At 40.2% G+C, this 20,954-nt stretch overlaps 1 protein-coding gene across 19 annotated transcripts in view; it reads right to left on the bottom strand.

Moving 5' to 3' along the window:
- The window catches only part of EPB41L2 (erythrocyte membrane protein band 4.1 like 2), a 218,621-nt gene that overhangs the window by 85,141 nt on the left and 112,526 nt on the right, over positions 1 to 20,954 (bottom strand). For all 19 annotated transcript variants that reach the window (XM_032843482.1, XM_032843481.1, XM_032843479.1 and 16 more), the window contains one exon: positions 3,702 to 3,806. In XM_032843482.1, the coding sequence (XP_032699373.1) occupies positions 3,702 to 3,806 (105 nt within the window). The remainder of the gene's footprint in view (positions 1 to 3,701; positions 3,807 to 20,954) is intronic.

A 20,954-nucleotide genomic window follows, 5' to 3' on the forward strand; every position in this document is an offset into this window, starting at 1 on the left:
GTAGGCAGAGAGGCAGGCAGAGAGAGAGAGGAGGAAGCAGGCTCCCTGCTGAGCAGAGAGCCCAATGCTGGGCTTGATCCCAGAACCCTGGGATCACGACCTGAGCCGAAGGCAGAGGCTTTAACCCACTGAGCCACCCAGGCACCCCGCATGCAGGGAATATTTTTAACTTAAAGTTTACCATCTTCACTAATTTTTAGTGTAAGTTCAGCAATACTAACTATACTCACATTGATGTGCAACAGATTCTGAAACTTCATCTTGCACAGTTGAAACTCTCTACCCATGGAACTACAGCTCCCCATTTCCCCCCTGCCCTAGTCCCTGGCAAACACCGTTCTACTTTCAGCTTCCACGAGCTTGACTGTGGATACCTCATATAAATGGAATCACAGTGCTTGTCGTCTTTCTGTGACTGGCTTGTTTCACCTAATGTCCTGTGGATTCATCCATGTTATAGCATGGGACAGGATCTCCTTCTTTAAGGTTCGATAATATTCCATTCACCACATTTTGTATCTACCACATGTTGTTTATCTGATTCATTCATTGGTGGACACTGGCTTGCTTCCACCTCTCGGCTATTGTGAGTAATGCTGCAATGAACATGGGTGTGCTAATCTCTCTTCAAGATCCTGCTTTCAGTTCGTTGGGGCATATACCCAGAAACAGGATTGCTGGATCATATAGTTCTATTTATAATTTTTTGAGTGACCTCTATACTGTTTTCTGCAATAACTACATGATTTAACATTCCCACTACCAATGCACAAGGGTCCCAGTTTCTTCACATCCTTGACATTTCTTATTTTATATTTTTGCTAGTGGTCATCCTAATGGGTGTAAGATGGCACAAAGGCAGTATTTAATAAATATTTGTTAATGTCTAGAAAGACTGAGGCTATAAAAATAAAAGGGTGTGGAGTTCCTAGAGTAATGGGAAGAAGTTCCTAGAGTACTGGGAAGAAAGGGTGACACAAATGAGATTCGTGCTAAATGTCTAAACAGCAGATGGAAGAAGTGGTCAATTCTCCTCAAGTGGGGAGCAGGAGAAATGGTAATGGAAAGCAGTCAAGGGGAATCCCCTGGAGTAGTGTTCTTAAATCTAAAGTAGGCATTCAAATAAAGAATGTTCCAAATGTAAAGAACAATATGTTCAAGCAGATATGGTACAGACCAACAGGGCTCTTGTTAGGAGAGAACTTTGATGTGGCGTGTATGTATGTGGGAGGTTAATGAGAAATGAAACAAATGAAGTAGGGCTTTGTCAGTCATACCGAGCGGGTCAGATTGGATCCATTCAATGGTGCTAAACCAGGGAGTGCCAAGATCCCATATGCACTCCTGAGAACTCTGTGTAGCAACAGTGTGAAGTGTGATCCTAGGGGCTAGGGACCAGACCATTCATCCACATAGGAGGCTAACAAAATCGTCACAGCAAGAGAGGACAGGGGTCTAAACCAAAGACAAAACTGTGGACCAAGAAGACTAGGCAAGGTATGTTAGTAGGTAGAAAATACAGACCTCTCTGACTGATAAGCAGTGGAAGGAGTGGAAGGGACCAATATCCACTCTTCAGGGGACAGATGAAGTTTAAGGGGAAGATGCCAGTTTGCTCTGAGACAACTGAGTGCAGTGTCCAATAGGCAGTTAAAAAGAGTCTGAGATTCAGGTCAAAGACACGGACTAGACACATATGTTGGAAGTTATAAAAATAAAAACTAGTGAATCCTACTATCTAAATACCACTCTTTCACATGTAAATCTAGGGTTGCAGAAATACCAGATGTCTTTACGTAGCATATCCTGTTTCTACTAACAAAACGTGTTTTTCTCATATTTTACAATATGCTAGATGGTTTCTCTCTTTCACAAAACTTAAATGCTCTTATGACTCTCCCCATATGTAATCTCAGGAAAAAGTGGATAATGATAGGCAAATTCCCATCACTTCCTCTTTGACAGTTTTGAGGACCAGCAGAAGGGCAGAGGATTAGAAATATCAAGAACCACCTTTTTGTTTCATGTCTAAAAGGAGCACCTAGTTTATTTAGTCAAATATCTACTATGTTACTACTGCTGAGAGAAGTATTCTAAACAGAATTCTAATAAGAATATTTGCATACTCTTCTGCAGGCAGGCATGCAATTTAATTGTCTTTTGTTTAAATGTGGAATTAAACCACCAATTAAGTAGTAAAGCTTTAAGACTAAGCAAATTGAGAAAACTTGATTTATATGTAATTATCACCCTTAATTCCCTGTATTTCATTACTAGGACACATAAACAATGACAGCATGTGGGCAAATAAACTTCACCGCCTATGTTCCTCAACTCGCTATTTTGTTCTATTGACTGTGACAAAAATGTTAGATACAAGAAAGTAACGATCTCAGACTGATCTCAGCGAGTCTCTCCACAACCTCAGTCTACTAGAGCTAAAAGGGCTTCACTCTAGGGTGCAACAGGACGAAAACTTTATCCTTCAGTCCTACACTCAGTTTCTTCTCCTCCAGTTATATCCCATTACTTAAAGTCAAGTAAAAGAGGAAACAGTCCTTTCTTAACAAGGAAGAAAGAAAGTGCTAGAGACTGAATGGATGTGTGAGGCCACCCATACCATTTGTAGTTGAAACCTAATCTCCAGTGTGACAATATTTGGAGGTGGGGCCCTTGGGAAGTGATGAGGTCATGAAGGTGGAGGCCTCGTGAATAGGAATAGTAAGTAGTCCCCTTATAAAAGAGGCTCAGAGAGGTCCTCATCCCTTCCACTTGTGAGGACACAGAAGGCACTACCTTATGAACCAGAAAGTAGGCCTTCACCAGACACTGAACCTGCACATATCTTGATCTTGGACTTCCCAGCCTTCCAGCATTGTTGATAAAACACTCAGTCTATGGTACTGCGTTAGAAATGCCCAGACTAGTCGACTAAGACAGAAGGCTGCAGGTTAGTTAATTGCCAGACTGGATTAATAATAGTCCTCTCTTTAATAGTTCTGGTAAAATAGTTGACCATAATCATTCTCTCTTTAAAGTTACATACAAAACTGAGAAGTCCTGACACTCCCTGGAATGCTAATGCTCAGCATGAAGCATTACAGCAGTCTGATCCTGTTGGGAAATTCCTGGAGCAGAACAATCTCAACACACTTGATATCAGGCAGAGTTACACAGGGTCCCCACCGCTCGAGTCTACTACCTGAGTCTACCTCACCTCCTTTTTTGCTTCTCAGTAACCCAACAGGGCAGAGAATGCGTTTACCCCACACAGCCACGACAGTCTGTACAGCAAGGCAAATGCTCTCTCCCAAGCGTCCAGTAAGTACACATCAGTACTCTTGACATTCCTTCCCATTTGCTTCCTTCCCTGCTTTCCAGGCATGCTTAATTTCTACCATACAGGTGAATTCAAGAGCTAAAAATCCAACATAAAAATGTTTAAATCAGTTCTTTCAGTCTCTAATAATTAACACAGAATAAGACATTCTATTCTCTCTGCTTAAGGTATTAGTGGAAAAACATACACACGAGGGCAATAAGTTATAGGTGATTCTCTCTGCATGGGTTTTTTATATTTACCAAATTTCTAAAACGGATATAAAATGTCATAAATTTTAAAGCAAAATTTTATACTGTATAAGAAAAAATACAACATTTTTCTAAGAAGACACAAATAAATGGGAAATCATTTCACTTACTTTTTGCTCAGGGCTTTCCTGAAATAGAAGTCCAAAGTAGTCCTTCTCCAGAAGATTGAGATGTTCACACACTTTGTCAAATAACACTTGTCCCTTAGCACGTTTCTGAGGGGAAAGAAAAGGTATCTTTACTTTTCAAGCACTAAAGATTCCATGAATACTATAAATGAAGGACTTCACATCAGATAATATTATTTAGTGTAATATAAAATGTTTCCCAATCTTTTATAATACAAAAGAGCGATGAACAACTTTTTCACTTTAGAATCCTCCCTCTCCCCACCATATATACAAAGCATAAATTCTAGAATGAAAGCATGATCAAATGCTCTATGCTTTACTTTCTACTCCACAAAAATATAAAAATGTCTCAAAAAGTAAGGTGCTAGGAGTTCATTTAATTTTAAAATAGTACAGAAATATGTCCAAACTGCCCCTCTCAATTCCTTAAGGTGGCTTATGTCCTATCTACAAGGTATTCCCCCAGGAAAATTATTTGGCCCTACTCTTCACTGTATCCTAACATCATTTATCCCATCAGTACTTAGGTTTGATTTCTGTTCCATGATATTGGTAGAACAGAAATAAAATTGTTTTCAATTCAAGTTAAGCTTTCTCTTGATAATGATGAGACATTCAGTCTTCAGAACAAAATTTTAAGATACTAACAGAACTGGGAGAATAAAATCAGTTGCCTCCAAGGATGTAACATACTTTTGCCTTAAATAGTTTGCTGTATTTTGTTTTGTTTTGTTGGGGCCCCCTGGGTGGCTCAGTCAGTTAAGCGTGTGTCTTTAACTCAGGTCATGGTCTTGGGGTCCTGGGATCAAGCCCCACCTCAGGCTCCCTGAGCCTGCTTCTCCCCCTCCCACCATCTCTCTCTTGAACTCTCTCTCTCAAATAAATAGAGGAGATCTTTTTTAAAAAATACTTTAAGAAACTGCTATCCACAGAGATAAAAGACTTTAACAGCCACAGAAGAAAAGCTCATTGTCTAATCGGTGACAAAACATAAAGCAGTGACATTCCCAATTAAGATGCATACCCCTGGGCAGGCCCAACTGTGAGGTCTCAGACACAGGCCTCCCCTTACCCCGCAACGATATAAGCAGCTATTGGACCTCAAGCGAAAACTGAACCCACACTCAGACATTATCATCCTCAAGATGAATGCCCTTACACTCTCAAAATGGTTACTCATTCATTCATTCACTGTGTGGAAATAAATGTCTCTCACAGATGTATCTTAAACAAGGCAATAAGATATGAAGGACATTTAATGTCAAATAAGTACAACTCTGATAAGGGACTGCAAAAGGCAGTTTCAGAGAAACTCAAGTCAAGGGCTGGTTTCTCTCTAGGTTTTTCTTCCTCTGCTTTGTGGAAGCAGAGGTGGAAAACCCATGTCTGAAAGACAAGCAAAGGATAATCCGGAACTTTCATTACTGAACCTTTTATAATAATGTTTCTTAGGAAAAAAAAAAGAATAGAATTATACGAAATAGTAGAAGGAAGAAGGAAAAAACGACAGATTATTTCAACATAGTAAGCACTGTACTTTGACCATTTACAAATTATGTGGCCAAGGAAAAGCCACTTTACTTCTACTTGCCTTAATTTGCACATCTGTGAAATGGAGCAACAGAAGGCACCATGGGAGCAGTGAGTGCTAAGTGAGCTTTAAGACATCCAAGGAGCTTAGAACAGTATGGGTGGCATACCGGGCTTAATCCATATTGGCTCTTATCATTAGAAGCTGGTGAGCTCTATTAACATGAAAAGTGACTGATTTCACTTACATGAGATTTTTGGCTTAAGCTTTTACAGTGAAAGGCTCTCAATTTCATTATTTGATCCGCATGCAATTATTAACCTATATAATTAAAATTCTGAGCTTGGAGGTATCTTAAATTAATTTTATTAGGAGAAGGGAACTCAAAGCATGTTGGCTGTCTTTCTTAAATGTACAGTAAAATCTATGGTCTTTTTATAGGGACCTGGAATAGATGTGAAGAGATATGGTTGCAAATAAAAGAATTTCTTTTTTTTTAAAGCGAGAATGTGCACGTACATGGGCGGAGAAGGGGTGCAGAGGGAGAGGCAGAGAGAGAATCTTAAGCAGGCTCCATGTTCAGCATGGAGCTAGACACAGGGCTCAATCTTGTGACCCTGAGGTCATGACCTGAGTGGAAATCAAGAGCAGGACGCTCAACTGACTAAGCTACCCAGGCGCCCCAAAGAATATTTTAGAGATAATCAATAATTTAAGATAGAATTAGTGAATTCTCAGACATGAATTTCAACATTGTTCACTTCTGAATGCCCAGTGACCAGAAAGCTGCCCATCATAACAGGTGGTCAAAAAATGTTTACTGATTCAACTGTGTAGTATGTAACATACTTATTTTTAATTAGATGACATTTCACCTCTTCAGGCTTCTAGTGACTGACTTTAGCTACAATTTCAGCATCCACTTTGTAGTTAGGAGCCTTCCTTATCTGAGATGGCAAAGACAGCAGTCAGCTACAGCTTGGTCCACATCTATCTACTTGGACATCATCCCCCATGCATTTACGAGATACAAAGGACTCACAGGGAACATTTTATCTACTATAAAACAGAGATATCGTCTTATTTAGAAAGACACTAAAAACTCAACAGAAGCTAATATAAGAAGTTGAACTTCAATCAGATAAAGTTCCCAAACGTATCATTTCTAAAAATGTCTTGCTCTATGTGACAACTACTTTCAAATGAGCAAACTACTGAAACCAGTTAGCTGTAGATATCATGAAGAAATGTCACGGAATCAAAAGGAAAGTCATACTATTTTGTGATAACACAACTTGAAATTAGGGTAAAAAGGATATTTCAGATAATAAATGTCTATGAAAATATACCTACCTCAGTCCAAAGAGAAAACATATTCCAACACAGGCTCAGAGTAAAACTTTATTAGTAAATCATACTTTCTCACTGGTTTCAGGTTCAAAAATAGAAACATGCTCTCACGGACAGAATTCCCCTGAAAGACTAAGGGGGAAACACGCACAAAGCTCAGCACCACAACTGGGCGGTGGTGTGCTGGGCAGCCCAGCGGCAGCCGCACAGGGGGTGGAGTCAGACCCAGTCCCCTGGTCATTCAACAGCCTGTAGGCACTTTACTGTTACTACACAAGCGTGACGATAGGCAAGCCACTGAGTCTCTGTAACTGTAAAAGGAAATCACAAGTATCTCACAGCTAACTGTGAGGGCCAAATTTGCCCAATGAGACAGTACATTCACCGTGCCAAATCAAGTGCCCTACTAGGCCAGCTGAATCCTGTTGGCAACTGTTCTTTCACTAGTCCACATCCAACAAATGCCAAAGTATCTTCTAGAGGCTTAGACTGCTTCTCTGCTATTCTCTCCTCCCCTTCTCCAGGAAACTGGAATTTGAAATGCTTGATTAGATCTTAACTGCACACAGATATTACTTAAGCTTCCATTCAACCTCTCCACCCTCCATGAACTCAAAGTCTGGCTGGAAGATAAAAATGCAGAAATACCGTGGGGCAGGTACTGAAAGATACAAATACCAAGTGATGAGTAACGGGGTCGAAGAAAAACCACAGCTTCACCAAGACTGTGGCATCTGAAATTAATCTGAAAGGAAATTACTTCCATCACAAGGCAGAGAAAGAGCATATTTGAAAGAACTTTTTTTTCACTTTGGATGTTTCTAGAGTCTGATGGAGAAAATTTCTCTACAAAAATACTGGAGAATAAAGTAAGAGGAAAAAAAATGTCCCATCCATAATGGACAAGTCATACACTATGCCTGCCAGGTACACTGAGATGACTGCCAGAGCTTGCCAAGCTGAAAGGCTCCACACAGACTGATCCAGCAACTAATATGTTTTAGTTCCTTTGTTAAGACATCATGAAAACAATGATAAATAAGATATAGATGGTCCTGGAAAACTTACAGTCAAATGACAGAAAATAAAAAGGAAGTTCACCAAGGGAAAACAAAGCCCTATGAATCTACCTCTCTAGAAATAACTAGAGACCTGGTCCAACTGGTCCAAAGAATACTAACCAATGACCCATGATATAGCTTCATACAATAGCTCTACTCAAAGATAGTATCTTACTCTAGGATAAAGATTACCACATACAATCACATCTTCCCTCAGCAAGTTTAAATACAAGATGAGTGGTATAAACACAAGAGGTGAAGATAGTGAGAAAGCAATAAGCAGAAGCCAAGGGTATCAGGAGGCAGACTTCCAGCAGCAAGCATGTTCCACTGGTCCCACTAGTCCCAAGAGATGTTCCATGTGTATCTCCCATCCCCCAAAAGGAAAGTAAGAGTGGGACAAAGAAAAATTCTGCTTAACTATTATGCATCAAACTTCCTGTTTTCCATGCAAGATATCCTGAGAAGTTCTATGATGAAAAAAACTTGTTTACCTGACATTTCCCAAAATTATTTGGCTAAATAAAGCACTATCTTATTTTAATACAATGCTTACTAACTTACTCCACATCAGAATTACTGTTCTACAAACCATTTTTCAAGAAATGAAGGAGAAAAAAAATTACCATTATCTGGCCCACCAAGCAGTTTTGGAGACTGGCGTTAACATTTTTTATTACTATTAATATGATTTATTAAACACATATGTGCATGCACACACACACAGTTTACTCATTATTTTTTTTATTCAAAAATCTCAAAAAAAAAAAAAAGAATTTGGTTTAAACTGATTCGGAATTGGATGTGTCCAGCTGTCTGGCTGAAGCAAATGATTCCCAGATATAAAATCCCAAAAAATATAACCAAAATAATCAAAGCATGCACAAGGAAACCCATCACTACTATTGAGTATTACAGGATCAGAATTAGATCTTCAGAGACTATAGATAATGGAATTCTCAAGTACAGAACACTTTTACCTATTTAAAGAAATAAATGAATATTATATAATATCAAGAAATAACTATGAAAAATCAGATTCTGCAAAGAACCAAATAGAATATCTGTAAGTAAAACCTGTTAACAATAAGTTGTAATCCAAATGGACAGAGTTTGACACAGACAGAAAACCAGTGACCCGGATGATGGATCTTAAAAAGCTACCCAGAATGCAGCAAAGAAAGATGAAAAATATGAAAGAATTTCAGACATGGAGGACAGAATTCTAAGGAAGTCTATGTAGACTTCCTCATTCTAACTGAAGGGGTACCTGGCCGGCTCAGTCAGTGGAGCATGGGGCGCTTGATCTCAGGGTTGTAACTTTAAGCCCCGAGTTGGATGGAGAGGTTAATTAAAAATAAAATCTAAAAAAAAAAAAAATTAAAAAACCTCTAATTGAAAACAGTATAGAGAACACGTGAGAGGCAATATTAAAAGACGTAATGGGAACGCCTGGGTGGCTCAGTCAGTTAAGCATGTGACTGGATTTCTGCTCAGGTCTTAATCACAAGGTCACAAGATCGAGCGCCACATTGGGCTCCACAGTCAGCAAGGAGTCTGCTTGAAATTCTCTCTCTCTCCTTCCTCTCTCTGTACCGCCCCGCCGATGTGCACAGAAGCACTCTCTCTAAAAATAATAAAATCTTAAAAAAATTTTTTAAAAAGACATAAAGGCTAATTAATGCTTAAAACTCTCAAGTTAAGGAAACTGCATGGGTCTCTAGCCACATAAAATGAAATCTAGTACTCTACAATCACTTTCTTCAACTATTTATTATTCTGACTCGCTAACATTCAAAAGGTTTTGACATTTTTAAAAACAATACAGCAAAGCCATCAATCCAAGAGGGAAAGAAACATGAGCTAAGCAGTAAGGATTGACCAAAGTAAATTAGAACAAAAAACCCAGAGAAGTTACTCTTAAGCCACCTAAAACCGATCTGCTTTTGGACGCTAACTCAAAAATTATTTTTTTCTCTTCTTCTCTTATAAAGAAAAGATACCCGATTATCCCATATTAAATACTATATACAAAATGTAATAACATGAAACAATAAGAACTCATCTGCTTATCAAACTTGCCTGCGTTTGTCAGCAATATGAACCCCATGGCTCCCAACTTCACTTTGCCTTCATTCTGTTCACAACACACTCTGCAAAGGCGAATTCTCATCATTCAGGGGAGGGGAACCAACACACAACTCATAATTGTAATATAGAAAGATGTGGGGGGTATGCCAGTAGAAACTGTTCCTTCTCCCCTCCAGATTCTTTTTTTTTTTTTAAGATTTTATTTATTTATTTGACAGAAAGAGAGCATAAGTGGGCAGAGCAGCAGGCGGAGGGAGAGACAGAAGCAGGTTCTCCGCTGAGCAGGGAGCCCAAGGCGGAACTCAATCCCGGGACCCTGGGATCATGACCTGAGATGAAGGCAGTCACTTAACCAAACGAGCCACCCAGGAGCCCCCATCCCCTCCAGATTCTTGTGTGTACCACACCTTTCAGTAGAATCACAGATTCTCAAGTATACTAGGAAAGATACTGCAGCAAAATGCCGTGACCTGGATCTGAATTGAGAGCCCTACTTTTTAACAGGGTATGTAAGCAGAGGCAAATTCCTTAGCTTTACCATGCCTCAGTTTCTTCTCTCTAAAGTACAAGTACTCCTTGTATAATAGTGATAATTAAATGAGGTGTATTTAAAGTGCTTAATAAAATATTTGACGCTTTATATGGATTCATTAAAAGGCAGCTGAAATCACAGGAGCCTTCTGAGTTGCTCTAAAAATAATTGATTTTAAATATGATTAAAGAACTTTCACACTTATTTCATCCAATCTCATTTCACAAATGAGAAAACTGAGGTTACAGAGAGGTTGACCTACTTCTCAGACAGATTTCCTGAATTTCTTTTGAAGAGCTGAATTCTTGTTTGTGCTATCCATAAACATTAGTGCTCTATATTTCAATCCAGGAAGGCAATTTTCTTTTTTTTTTTAGATTTTATTTATTTATTTGAGAGAGAATATACAGGAACAGGGAAGGGGGAGACCGTGGGAGAAGCAGACTCCCTGCTGAGTGAGGAGACCGACACAGGGACACAGGGCAATTACATGACGCAGGGCTCAACCCCAGGACCCTGAGATCATGACCTGAGCTGAAGGCAAACGCTCAACCCACTGAGCCACCCAGGCACCCTGGCAATTTTCTCCTATTACCATTGTTTTGACTTTTTCTTTTAATAAACAATAATTTGGATTCTATTGCAGGGAAGGGCTACAGATATGCATTTGCTAACCAAACAAAACAGAGAGATTTTGTTTTACTATCTGCACCTAAGATACAGTACTACTAGCTGTCACAGCACTTTAGGGGTATGGCGCTGGATAAAGAAGATCGTGAACTGACCAAGACATAATCTAAGTTTCTTTTTTTTCCTTGATTTATTTCAAACTATTGAAACTCTATCTTCAGACAAATCTCCAAATGCTCCTTCCCTATGAAATCTATTCCAGTCTCCCGATATTCATCCTTCTCTTTCAAGCGCTTTATTGCACATCTACGGTACTTGTTCTTATATTCTACTCCTTTTCATACTACATTTGGAGACCGAATTCTTTAAGCAAAGTATGTCTTACTTTAACATCTCTTAGGGCAGCATTTCATTGAGTAACCAGCTCACTAGGAGGCCAAAATATATCCGCTGGTTGGAATGGCTCGGTGCCACAATGCCAGCCAAAAAGCTGGGAGAGCTGAGTCTAGAATTCAAGCCTCTAGCTAGCAGTCTTACGCAATTTCCTGGATCTAGCTCATGGACTACCACCCATAGATACTCAAGGAACTGCCAACTACATGCTGGGAGAAGAACAGCCACAGACCTAGATTTTATCTTCATAATTCTACGTCGTACTTAAACTCTTTTTTAGTAATTAGAACATTTTCAAATACTTCTTGAGAACTAGAGGAAGGACAAAAGCAGAAAAGCGAATCTGCCTCTTCCTCTTAAGAGTCGGCCATGCCCCACCTTCACACAGCAGGGGACAGTGAGGTTTTATAGACACTACATTCCTTCACTAAGACATCAATTTCACTGTTATTTCCTCTTGCTATCTGCAAGCACGCCTCTGCTTTGTATCCCGTCTTACACTAGAATCTTTACAGACTATAATCTGTGTCAACTGCAACTCTAATAATGTAGCACCAAGTTAAACAATACCATACAAACTGTGGTTTTTTTTAAAGATTTTATTTTTTATTTGACAGAGAGAGAGAGAGCACAAGCAGGAGGAACTGGAGAGGGAGAGGGAGAAACAGGCTCCCTGCTGAACAGGGAGCTTGACCTGGACAGGGGCTGGATCCCAGGACCCAGTGAGCGCCTAACCAATTGAGCTACTCAGGTGCCCCCAAATCATAAAACGGTTAATAAAACTTGCCAAGAACACTTTCAAGAGAAATCTTTCTATATTAAACACCAACAAGCTTTACAATCTCTTTTCCCCTATCTGCCTCTCCCTAACCCCCCTATAGCACAGACCGGCAATATAAAAATCAATGGGCTAAAAAATTAAACAAAAAAAAGCCCTTTCGTCTACTTGCCAGGTTATCAGATTTTTCTTCATCTCTAAAAAACTACAGAATATATTAGGGCTCTCCCAAAGAGAAAAAAGAACAAGACCATTTAGATGGGTTTGAAATATGTTATTCATGGGTGGGAAACCTAACTTCTGGGGACTTGAAAACAAAATAAAACAAAGCAATCCACGGCAGACCCAGCTAAAGAAAGGCAAGCTGGAATCCGAGAAGCTGAGCAAGGTCCCCCGAGCCTGTGGTGTTATTTGTGGCATTCGCTACTGAGGCCAAAACATGACATTTCTGGAGGCCTCTAGACTTGGAGGAATTTGTGCAACTGCTTAGGCGGCAGATTGCAGCAGGCGCCACACACCACTGGCGCTGTGTAAAGCGCCATCGCAGTCTCCGTGTAGGCCCCTCCACACTGTCGTTATTGTGCGCTGAGGACGCGGTGCTGGGAAGCGCACAATGCAATCCATACATGACAGCCCTTGAGCTATGTATTCTGCACTCGCTCTAACTACACTATGCAAATATGAAAGGCCAAGGAAAGAAAGGTATGCAAAGAGCAAACACAACAACTGATACATTGTCATGTCAGTGGAGGAACTCAAAGAAAACCATACAGAAGAGGAAAGAGGGGGTCTCTAATAGTGTAAGGCCATCATTTTCCAGACCATTCTTTTCCTACCAGTCTGAGTGAGCTGTCGATACACCTCTGTCCCAAAGTCCATTCAAACCCCAACAAAAAGGAAGACACCATATGCAATTATTGTGTGTGTGTCTGTGTGTGTGTGCTGAAAATGTAATTCCAGAAATAAATGAGCCATTTACAGTAAAGAAAGATTTTTAAGTTTCCCTGATTATTCATAAGAATTAATTTTGAAAAAATTTCTCCAACTACTCAAAAAGATGTGTGTATATTATATATAATACATTATGTATGTATATATAAAATGTGTGCAAATATACACACATACATGTATATACACATACATATGTATCCTTCTTATTTTGGTAAGAAAGAGAAAGTTTCCAAACCTTTTCATTAGTGAACAGGGAAACTAAACACACACACACACACACACACACACACACACACACACATACACACACACCCCCATAGACCAATAAACATGCATTAACAAGATTATGTAGGATGTAGGGTTTTTTTTTAATAAATCGCCGTAAAGTATAAGGAACTTTTCTTATATAGTATTCCTTCAAGCAAGGCTACAAAAGGAAAGGAAAAAAAAAAACCCTTAGAGGTCTTTACAAAATCTCTATTTCTTTTCCATTACACAGGATTCAGGGGATTAGGCTAAACACGGAGCAAATTCTGCATGATGTGGACATGAACAACATAAAATAATGTAGTTTCAGATACTAGAAATAAAAAGGTGAGCCTCCATGTTCTAGCTATGGCAGGGTTTCCTTTAAAATTATTGCAGGATGTAGTTACTTGAGGGTATCATGACGTCTTTTCTGGTCTAGTATTTGTTTTTGTTTTAGTAGCAGCCTTTTTAAATTTCTTTTCTAGAGAGACAGTGAGCACATGAGCATGTTTCAGAAATCTTTTCTTTTTTTTTTTTAAGATTTTATTTATTTACTTGAGAGAGAGAGAGAGCATGAGAGGGGAGAGGGTCAGAGGGAGAAGCACTCCCTGCTGAGCAGGGAGCCCAATGCGGGACTGGATCCTGGGACTCCAGGATCATGACCTGAGTTAAAAGCAGGCTCTCAACCAACTGAGCCATCCAGGCGTCCATGTTTCAGAATTCTTTTTCTTCTTTTAATATTTTATTTATTTATTTGACAGCTAGAGAGATCACAAGTAGGCAGAGAGGCAGGCAGAGAAAGGGGGGAAGCAGGCTCCCCGCTGAGCAGAGAACCCAATGCGGGGCTTGATCCCAGGACCCTGAGATCATGACCTGAGCCAAAGGCAGAGCCTTAACCTCCTGAGCCACCCAGGTGCTCCCATGTTTCAGAATTCTTTTTTTTTTTTTTAAGATTTTATTTATTTATTTGACAGAGATCACAAGTAGGCAGAGAGGCAGGCAGAGAGAGAGAGAGGAGGAAGCAGGGTCCCTGCAGAGCAGAGAGCCCGATGTGGGGCTCGATCCCAGGACCCTGGGATCATGACCTGAGCCGAAGGCAGAGGCTTTAACCCACTGAGCCACCCAGGTGCCCCTGTTTCAGAATTCTTAACTGAGGACACGATTCATCTCATAAGCGACCAGGTAAATTTAGATTACAATTGAGATAGAAAAATAGGTTTCATCTATACAATGTATGGTAAACAGCAAAATAACAAAATCCTACTACCAATATTATAAACAAACAAACGAACGAACAAAACACACCATCAACCACAAACTCGACTCTATGGACATGGCCTTTTTTCCTCCCAAAGCAAATAAATGTTTAATTTTCAGCCTTAAAAGATAAAGCACTAAACCTTTAATCCCTCATCCACAATCACCTGTATCTCTAAGGTGATTGCAGTTTATATCTCTGGCAACCAGAGGCTGTCATAAGCTTTCAGGACACAAGAATCGCTCACTGACCAGGGAGCACCCCCTGGGAGGACCTCTATCTCCACAATGCAGAGCAGGCCCACTCCTCTCGCCAGCATGCTGGCTGGGGGGTTGGGGGGGGGGGCCAAGGGTGGATCCCAGAGCCATGGCCCGAAATGGGGATGCAAAAAACTTCACCAAAGTCCCAGAGCCCTGGGTCTTGAAGCTTGTTACACAAACTCTATTTGTTGATGAAATGTTAATATGCACACAGATTCCACGCAAGGGATTTTATTATTTTTTGGCTTTAACCAGATGAAAATAATAAACACCCCTGTCAGTTATAACATCTCTCAGCCACTCAGCTGTTCATAAAACATGGTCCCTTAAATGCCTTCCTTTTGTAATAGAAGTTTAATGAAACAGTATTGTAGTGTATGAGGAAGAATCACCCCAACCTCCATTTGCTCTAAGTGACTAGCATTCGGATAGCCTGCAATTTGTCCTATGCAAAATCCAATATATTTCTATTCCCCCAGTTCTGGTTTATTTTGGTGGTACAGTAAAGGAATTTATTTTTGAGCTCTTTTTTTTAATCCAACTGTTTATAGACAATGTCTCTCTTCTGACTCTCTAATAATAAGGCCTTGGACACTAGGGATTAGTTTATTCAAAATTTCAAGACAAAGTATATTATTGTTTTAAATCTTGTGGGTTTTTTTCTTACTTGTAAAGGTACTAACTGAAGCTTAGAGTCTAAGGAAGTTCTCTAAACAACAAAGTCATTGTGACTATATAAGTGGTGTCTGTTCAACTTATGGGCCTTCTAAATCACTAAATTACTGATAAAATATAAAAATATTACCAGAATTTATCCATGGCATGGGATTTTAGTATTTGCATCAAGAATTCAAGAAAAATAGTAGGATCCTAAAAAAAAACAATCAGAGTTTTAAAACATAACAACTGCAGCTAATGCTTTTTAAGCCCTTACTAGATACAGAGCATAGCTCAAAGCAAACTAACTGGACAAATTCAGCCATGAATCAGTGAGGTAAGGCTGTCCAGTGGACCCAGACAGATACTCAAGACCTCCTGTGGTGTCAGTGGAGGGTCTCTACACCCTGTCCTACCACTAGACAAAGAAACTACCTGGCCAGCCATAATAATATTTCAACAAGGAGCTGATGTATGACTTGCCCCTCTCCCTGGGGAGCAGGTGCTCTGCACAGACTGCCTGGCCGACAGGATGTTCCAGTCTTTCCAAGCAGTTCTGAACTCTGGCTGCACAGATTCAAGCCTGGCATCCAAACCACCGAATCAGCATCTTCAAAGGGGACACCTGGGCATGTGTAGTTTTCTTAATTTTTGTCTTGGATTTTATTTCTTACAACAGTTTTAGGTTCACAGAAAGTAAGAACTTACAGAGAGTTCCCATATATTGCCTAGCCCCACACCTGTGTTCCCTCTTCCATTATCGACATCCCCCCACTCCAGGTACCTTTGTTACGACTGATGAACCTCCAATGACACACAGTCATTACTGCCCAAGTCTGTGGTTAACAGTAGGGCTCACTCTTGGTGCCGTGCATTCTATGGATTTGGACAAATGTATAGTGACGTGTATCTGCCATTACAGTACCATCCAGAGTAATTTCACTGCCCTAAAAATTCTCTGTATTCCTCTTTGTAAAAAGCTCAACCAGGGATTCTGACCAAGAGGCAATATAATACAAAGGTCAGCAAAGAGATTCCCTCTCTCAGAGTGAGACTGTTTGCCTCATATCCCAAGTCCACTAGCTTTCAATCTATCCCAACATCCACAGCACCATTATCCCCTTACCTCCCTTTCAAAGGCTCAGACACAAAAGCCAGGACCCACAGCATACTGCATTGATTGTTCAAGTTTTCACTTCAAACCCTTTAAAAAAGGTCTGGTTCACAGAGCTTGTTAATAAACAATTTACCTTACCATCTCTAATGACAACTATACCTGAAACTACATTTGAAATAAAAAGATCACCAGCTGGAAAAACACAAGATACCCATCTGACCCGAGACTGTATGTGATCCAATCTTATCACAGACCAGGCACAAGGAAATTATTCTTACCTCTAACGGCCTAGAGTGCTTAAGGTATTTTTTCTTTTTTTAAACAACAGACCAAAGTGGAAGTCAAGGTGTAATGCAGAATAATCTTAATCACTTAAATACTGATTTTATGACAGCTGTGAAACTGAGAGAAACGGGATTTGATGCAAAAAGAGAGGTCTTGAGTCTCTTGGCAACAAAAATTTCCTTATACCTCACACCACCTGAATTTCTGATTCTTGAATTCAATGACAAGCAACTTCTGGGCAATGTGTGAAAGAAAATGCGTTTCATTTTGAGATAGCACAGTTTTTAAACATTGATCTGAGGCAACAGTGTCTCCATTCAGCTTGACATTTTTTCACATTAAAAGTTTTTCATTCCTGATGGGTGACTAACAAACTAAAGTAAAACCAAAGAAAAAGTGACAACAAGGTCTTTGTTCACCAGGTGGGGAGGAGGGGAGCTAGGTGAATCTTCAAGACTTTGCCTGACTTAAAACACACATACATATAAATTAACTCAACTATATAAGGAGAAAAACTGTGATGTTTTCAGAGAGAAACATAGGGATTCAGAAGCAAGAAAGCTGGGAAGTGTTTGGGTGACCAGCAGCTCTAAGGAATGCTTCCCCAAAAGGCTACCTTAGTCAACCCGACCCAAAGACGCTGCGAATTCAGCCTTTGGGCGCCCACACAAACTCCCTTAATTTTTCCTCAGGCCTTGGCTTCAGTAGTGAAATGTTACCACTTAGGATTCTTTAGAGAGAAGAGCTTTCTTTTAAAATGCAAATATCTCTTAGAAGGCAGTACAGGTAATCAATCATTCACACATTGAAGTCATTCACTCAAATCACTGATCCTCTCTTTAAAGAGCTGAGAAATCTGCTACCTTTGAGGAATTAGGAATTGAGATTCTAGAAGGAGAAAAAGTACGCAGGAAACATAACTTTTTTTGAATTACACTGCAAAAGAGTAATATCATCATGGAAGTAGGAACAAGAAAGTCTAATGGAGAAGAACACCAAGAAATAATAATCTGGGGGTGGAGGGTAGGGAAGAGGTTTAAAATTTTGGCCTGAGTTAAGAAAGGGAGGTAGAAATTCTGTCTTTAGCAGCCTGCTCCAAGATTTAGCACCCAGAATTCAGGTAAAAAACATAAGGTATGGACTTTCACAAATTGACCTGGAAAAGGAATCATTTGTGCATTGTCTCTATAGGAAAGTGTACTTTCCAAATAAATCATTTGCTGAGTTACGGCATGTACAGATAACTATTCATAAACTGGAAACTTCTTTTACAGTGCCTCTCCGCACTATGTATTTGACGACCCAGATGGTCAACCCTAAGTTGTCCTGTATTATTTCTTCCCTAAAATGCAAAGTGACCTGTGACATCTATTTGAAAATCAGAATTTTCTCCAACAGAAACAATATTTTTATCTGGCAACTAAGTTTCAGGCCAATCATTCTTCTCAACACGAACTCCCATCCTAAGTTTACCAGGTGACTAACACACCCAACTCGAAATACTGAAGTTCATGGTACAGTGTCCAACAGAACTTGAAGATGGGTTTCTCAGTAAACATAATGCTAAGTAAAACCAACACCTATGAGGGGTGAATGTTCTGACTGGAGGAGACCCGAGAATGCATGCCTAAAATGTTAGGGAGGGAGGGATGGGGGGAGAAAGAAAAGAGTGTGTGCGCGCATGCATGTGTGTGTGTGCGCATGCACGCTCATGAGTAATCCCTGTTTACAGACCCCAATGGGCTTCTTGGAGGGGGAGGAGTAGGAATAAGAAAAAGTGAGATTTTATCACTATCACTCAGAAGGAGGATACCTGGCCTAAAAGCATCATTATTCTTGACCTTGGCAAATGTACTCACCCACCAACAGTGTCTTTGGACCAAGCTGCAAGTGAATTGAAGACACCAGTTATTATGTTGGTGAATAATACCCCTTGCTCTGAATTTCATGCTCACAAAGATATCTTAGGATTATCACCTGGCATCATTCAAGGACTTTATTATGAAGAAAATAATGAGTCAACCAATCACTGTACACATTTCATTCTTCCTGGCAGTTACCTTTCACTGTAAATCACTTCCTGGCATTCTAATGATTCCGTTCATAGGACGGATCAGTAAAGGCCAATTGTCTTCTCCCTGACTGCTTTGGGTACAGTGAATAAAGAATTAATGTATGCATGTATGCCCCCAACCACCCCCTAACACAACGAATGACCTCCCATATCCTATCTTGTTGAAGCCCATCCTACTGGTCATCAACACTGTGAGCTTACTCTGCAAACTTCAAATATTATTATAATCTCTACAGAATTATGAAAGACTTCAGCAAGGCAGGGGGAACACAGTAACCTAAGTTTCTTTTGACATACATTGCAAGATATACCCAGATTTCAAAACAATGAAATGAAGCAAATTTTAACTTTAAATTTAAGAACTACTCTACCAACGTAGAGCTTTGTAACAGCTCACCCTCCCTCCATCAACTTCCCTGGGGAAAAATGAGATAATATTCCACAAATTGAAAAGCTTTATAGAGGGGCATTTAGGTGGCTTAGTTGGTTAGGTGTCTGACTCCTGATTTTGGCTCAGGTCCTGATCTCAGGGTTGTGAGATCAAGCTCCGCTCTGAGCTCCTCCCTCGGAAGGAATTCTGCTGGAGATTCTCTCCCTCTCCTTTGGCCCCTCTCACCCCCTCTCTAAAATCAGTCAGTCAATCTTGGCGGGGGGCGGGGGGAGGGGAGCTTTATAGAAATGTTAACATTGGACACTTCCCCAAGTCACCACACCCAGAACGGATTCTGACTATTGGAAAGAAGTCTGAAATCCAGCCTGAACCCAGGAAGGCAGCCTTTGCCCTCTCCCGCCCAGGATCCGACCAGGGATGAGGGGACCAATTAGTCCCCAAGAGGATCCCCAATGCTTGGTCTGCAAATGTTTGGTGAACAAAACCACACATTTTATATAACACATAATGACTGAAATCACATGAATAAGAAGTGAATCACACCTATTACAAAAAACAGTAAAACATTTTCAGAATACCCTTCCAGTCCTTCCATTTCTATGACCCACCTCCATTCTGTCAAATTAAACACACGTGCAGAATAAAATGGATTAGCAAGACCCCTGCAGGAAATAATCAGACAAGAAAATAAATGAACAAAAGGCATCTGAGAGAAAATAGTGAACAAAATACCAAAACGAATGCTACTAAAGCTACTACCACAAAGTAAGTCTTTTTATGGCAAGAGAACTCAAGTATCTCCTGACAACGAGGGTATGTGCTATATTGAGGACGATGGCCTACCTCCCCCTTCATCCTAAAGAGAAAACATGCTCCTTGCTCAAATTTTCCTAAGTAGAAAGTGGACCGCCAATTAAAGACGGTAGATTAAACATAACCCATTTACTTCTGCTCCCTCTGGAAGCTAGTTAGAACAGAAAATGATTCAATAGCACACATGCACTTACTCACTTTTTCCCCCATCCTGACACAGGGGAGAAAAAAGGAACAGAATCCGTGCCAATGACATTTTGGAAAGCAGACTGAAAAGGGCTGGGCAATCGAGTCCATGCATTTCTGTTTTACATTTTCTTCGCAACCTCTCATGTGGATGGGAGCCCACCTCCTCCGTGATGTTTAGCAGAATTGACCCCAGTGATCTGCTGACTTGTAAAATGGGAGGATTTCTAGTTTGAGCCAAGACAAGCTCGGGTCAAAACTATCAACAGGGGCTCGCTCCTAACCAAGATTTACTATCAAGGTATCCCTGACCTTGGAGGAAGGTGGCATTTAAATCAAGTCTTAGAACCCCATATTTTTGCTTGGATATTACTGTTGAGTCATTTTTAAATAAAAAATGTAATGGGCTAGGTGTTGCTAACTTTTCCTAAATATTTCATTCTTCAAAGATTTATTTATTTATTTATTTATGTGAGAGAGAGAGAGAGAGAGAGAGAGAGAGAACATGAGAGGAGAGAGGTCAGCAGGAGAAGCAGACTCCCTGCTGAGCAGGGAGCCCAATGTGCGACTTGATCCCAGGACTCCAGGATCACAACCTAAGCCGAAGGCAGTCACCTAACCAACT

Source organism: Lontra canadensis, unplaced genomic scaffold (genome assembly GCF_010015895.1).
Source record: "Lontra canadensis isolate GAN:19392208 unplaced genomic scaffold, GSC_riverotter_1.0 scaffold141, whole genome shotgun sequence".
NCBI classification, from domain to species: Eukaryota; Metazoa; Chordata; class Mammalia; order Carnivora; family Mustelidae; genus Lontra; species Lontra canadensis.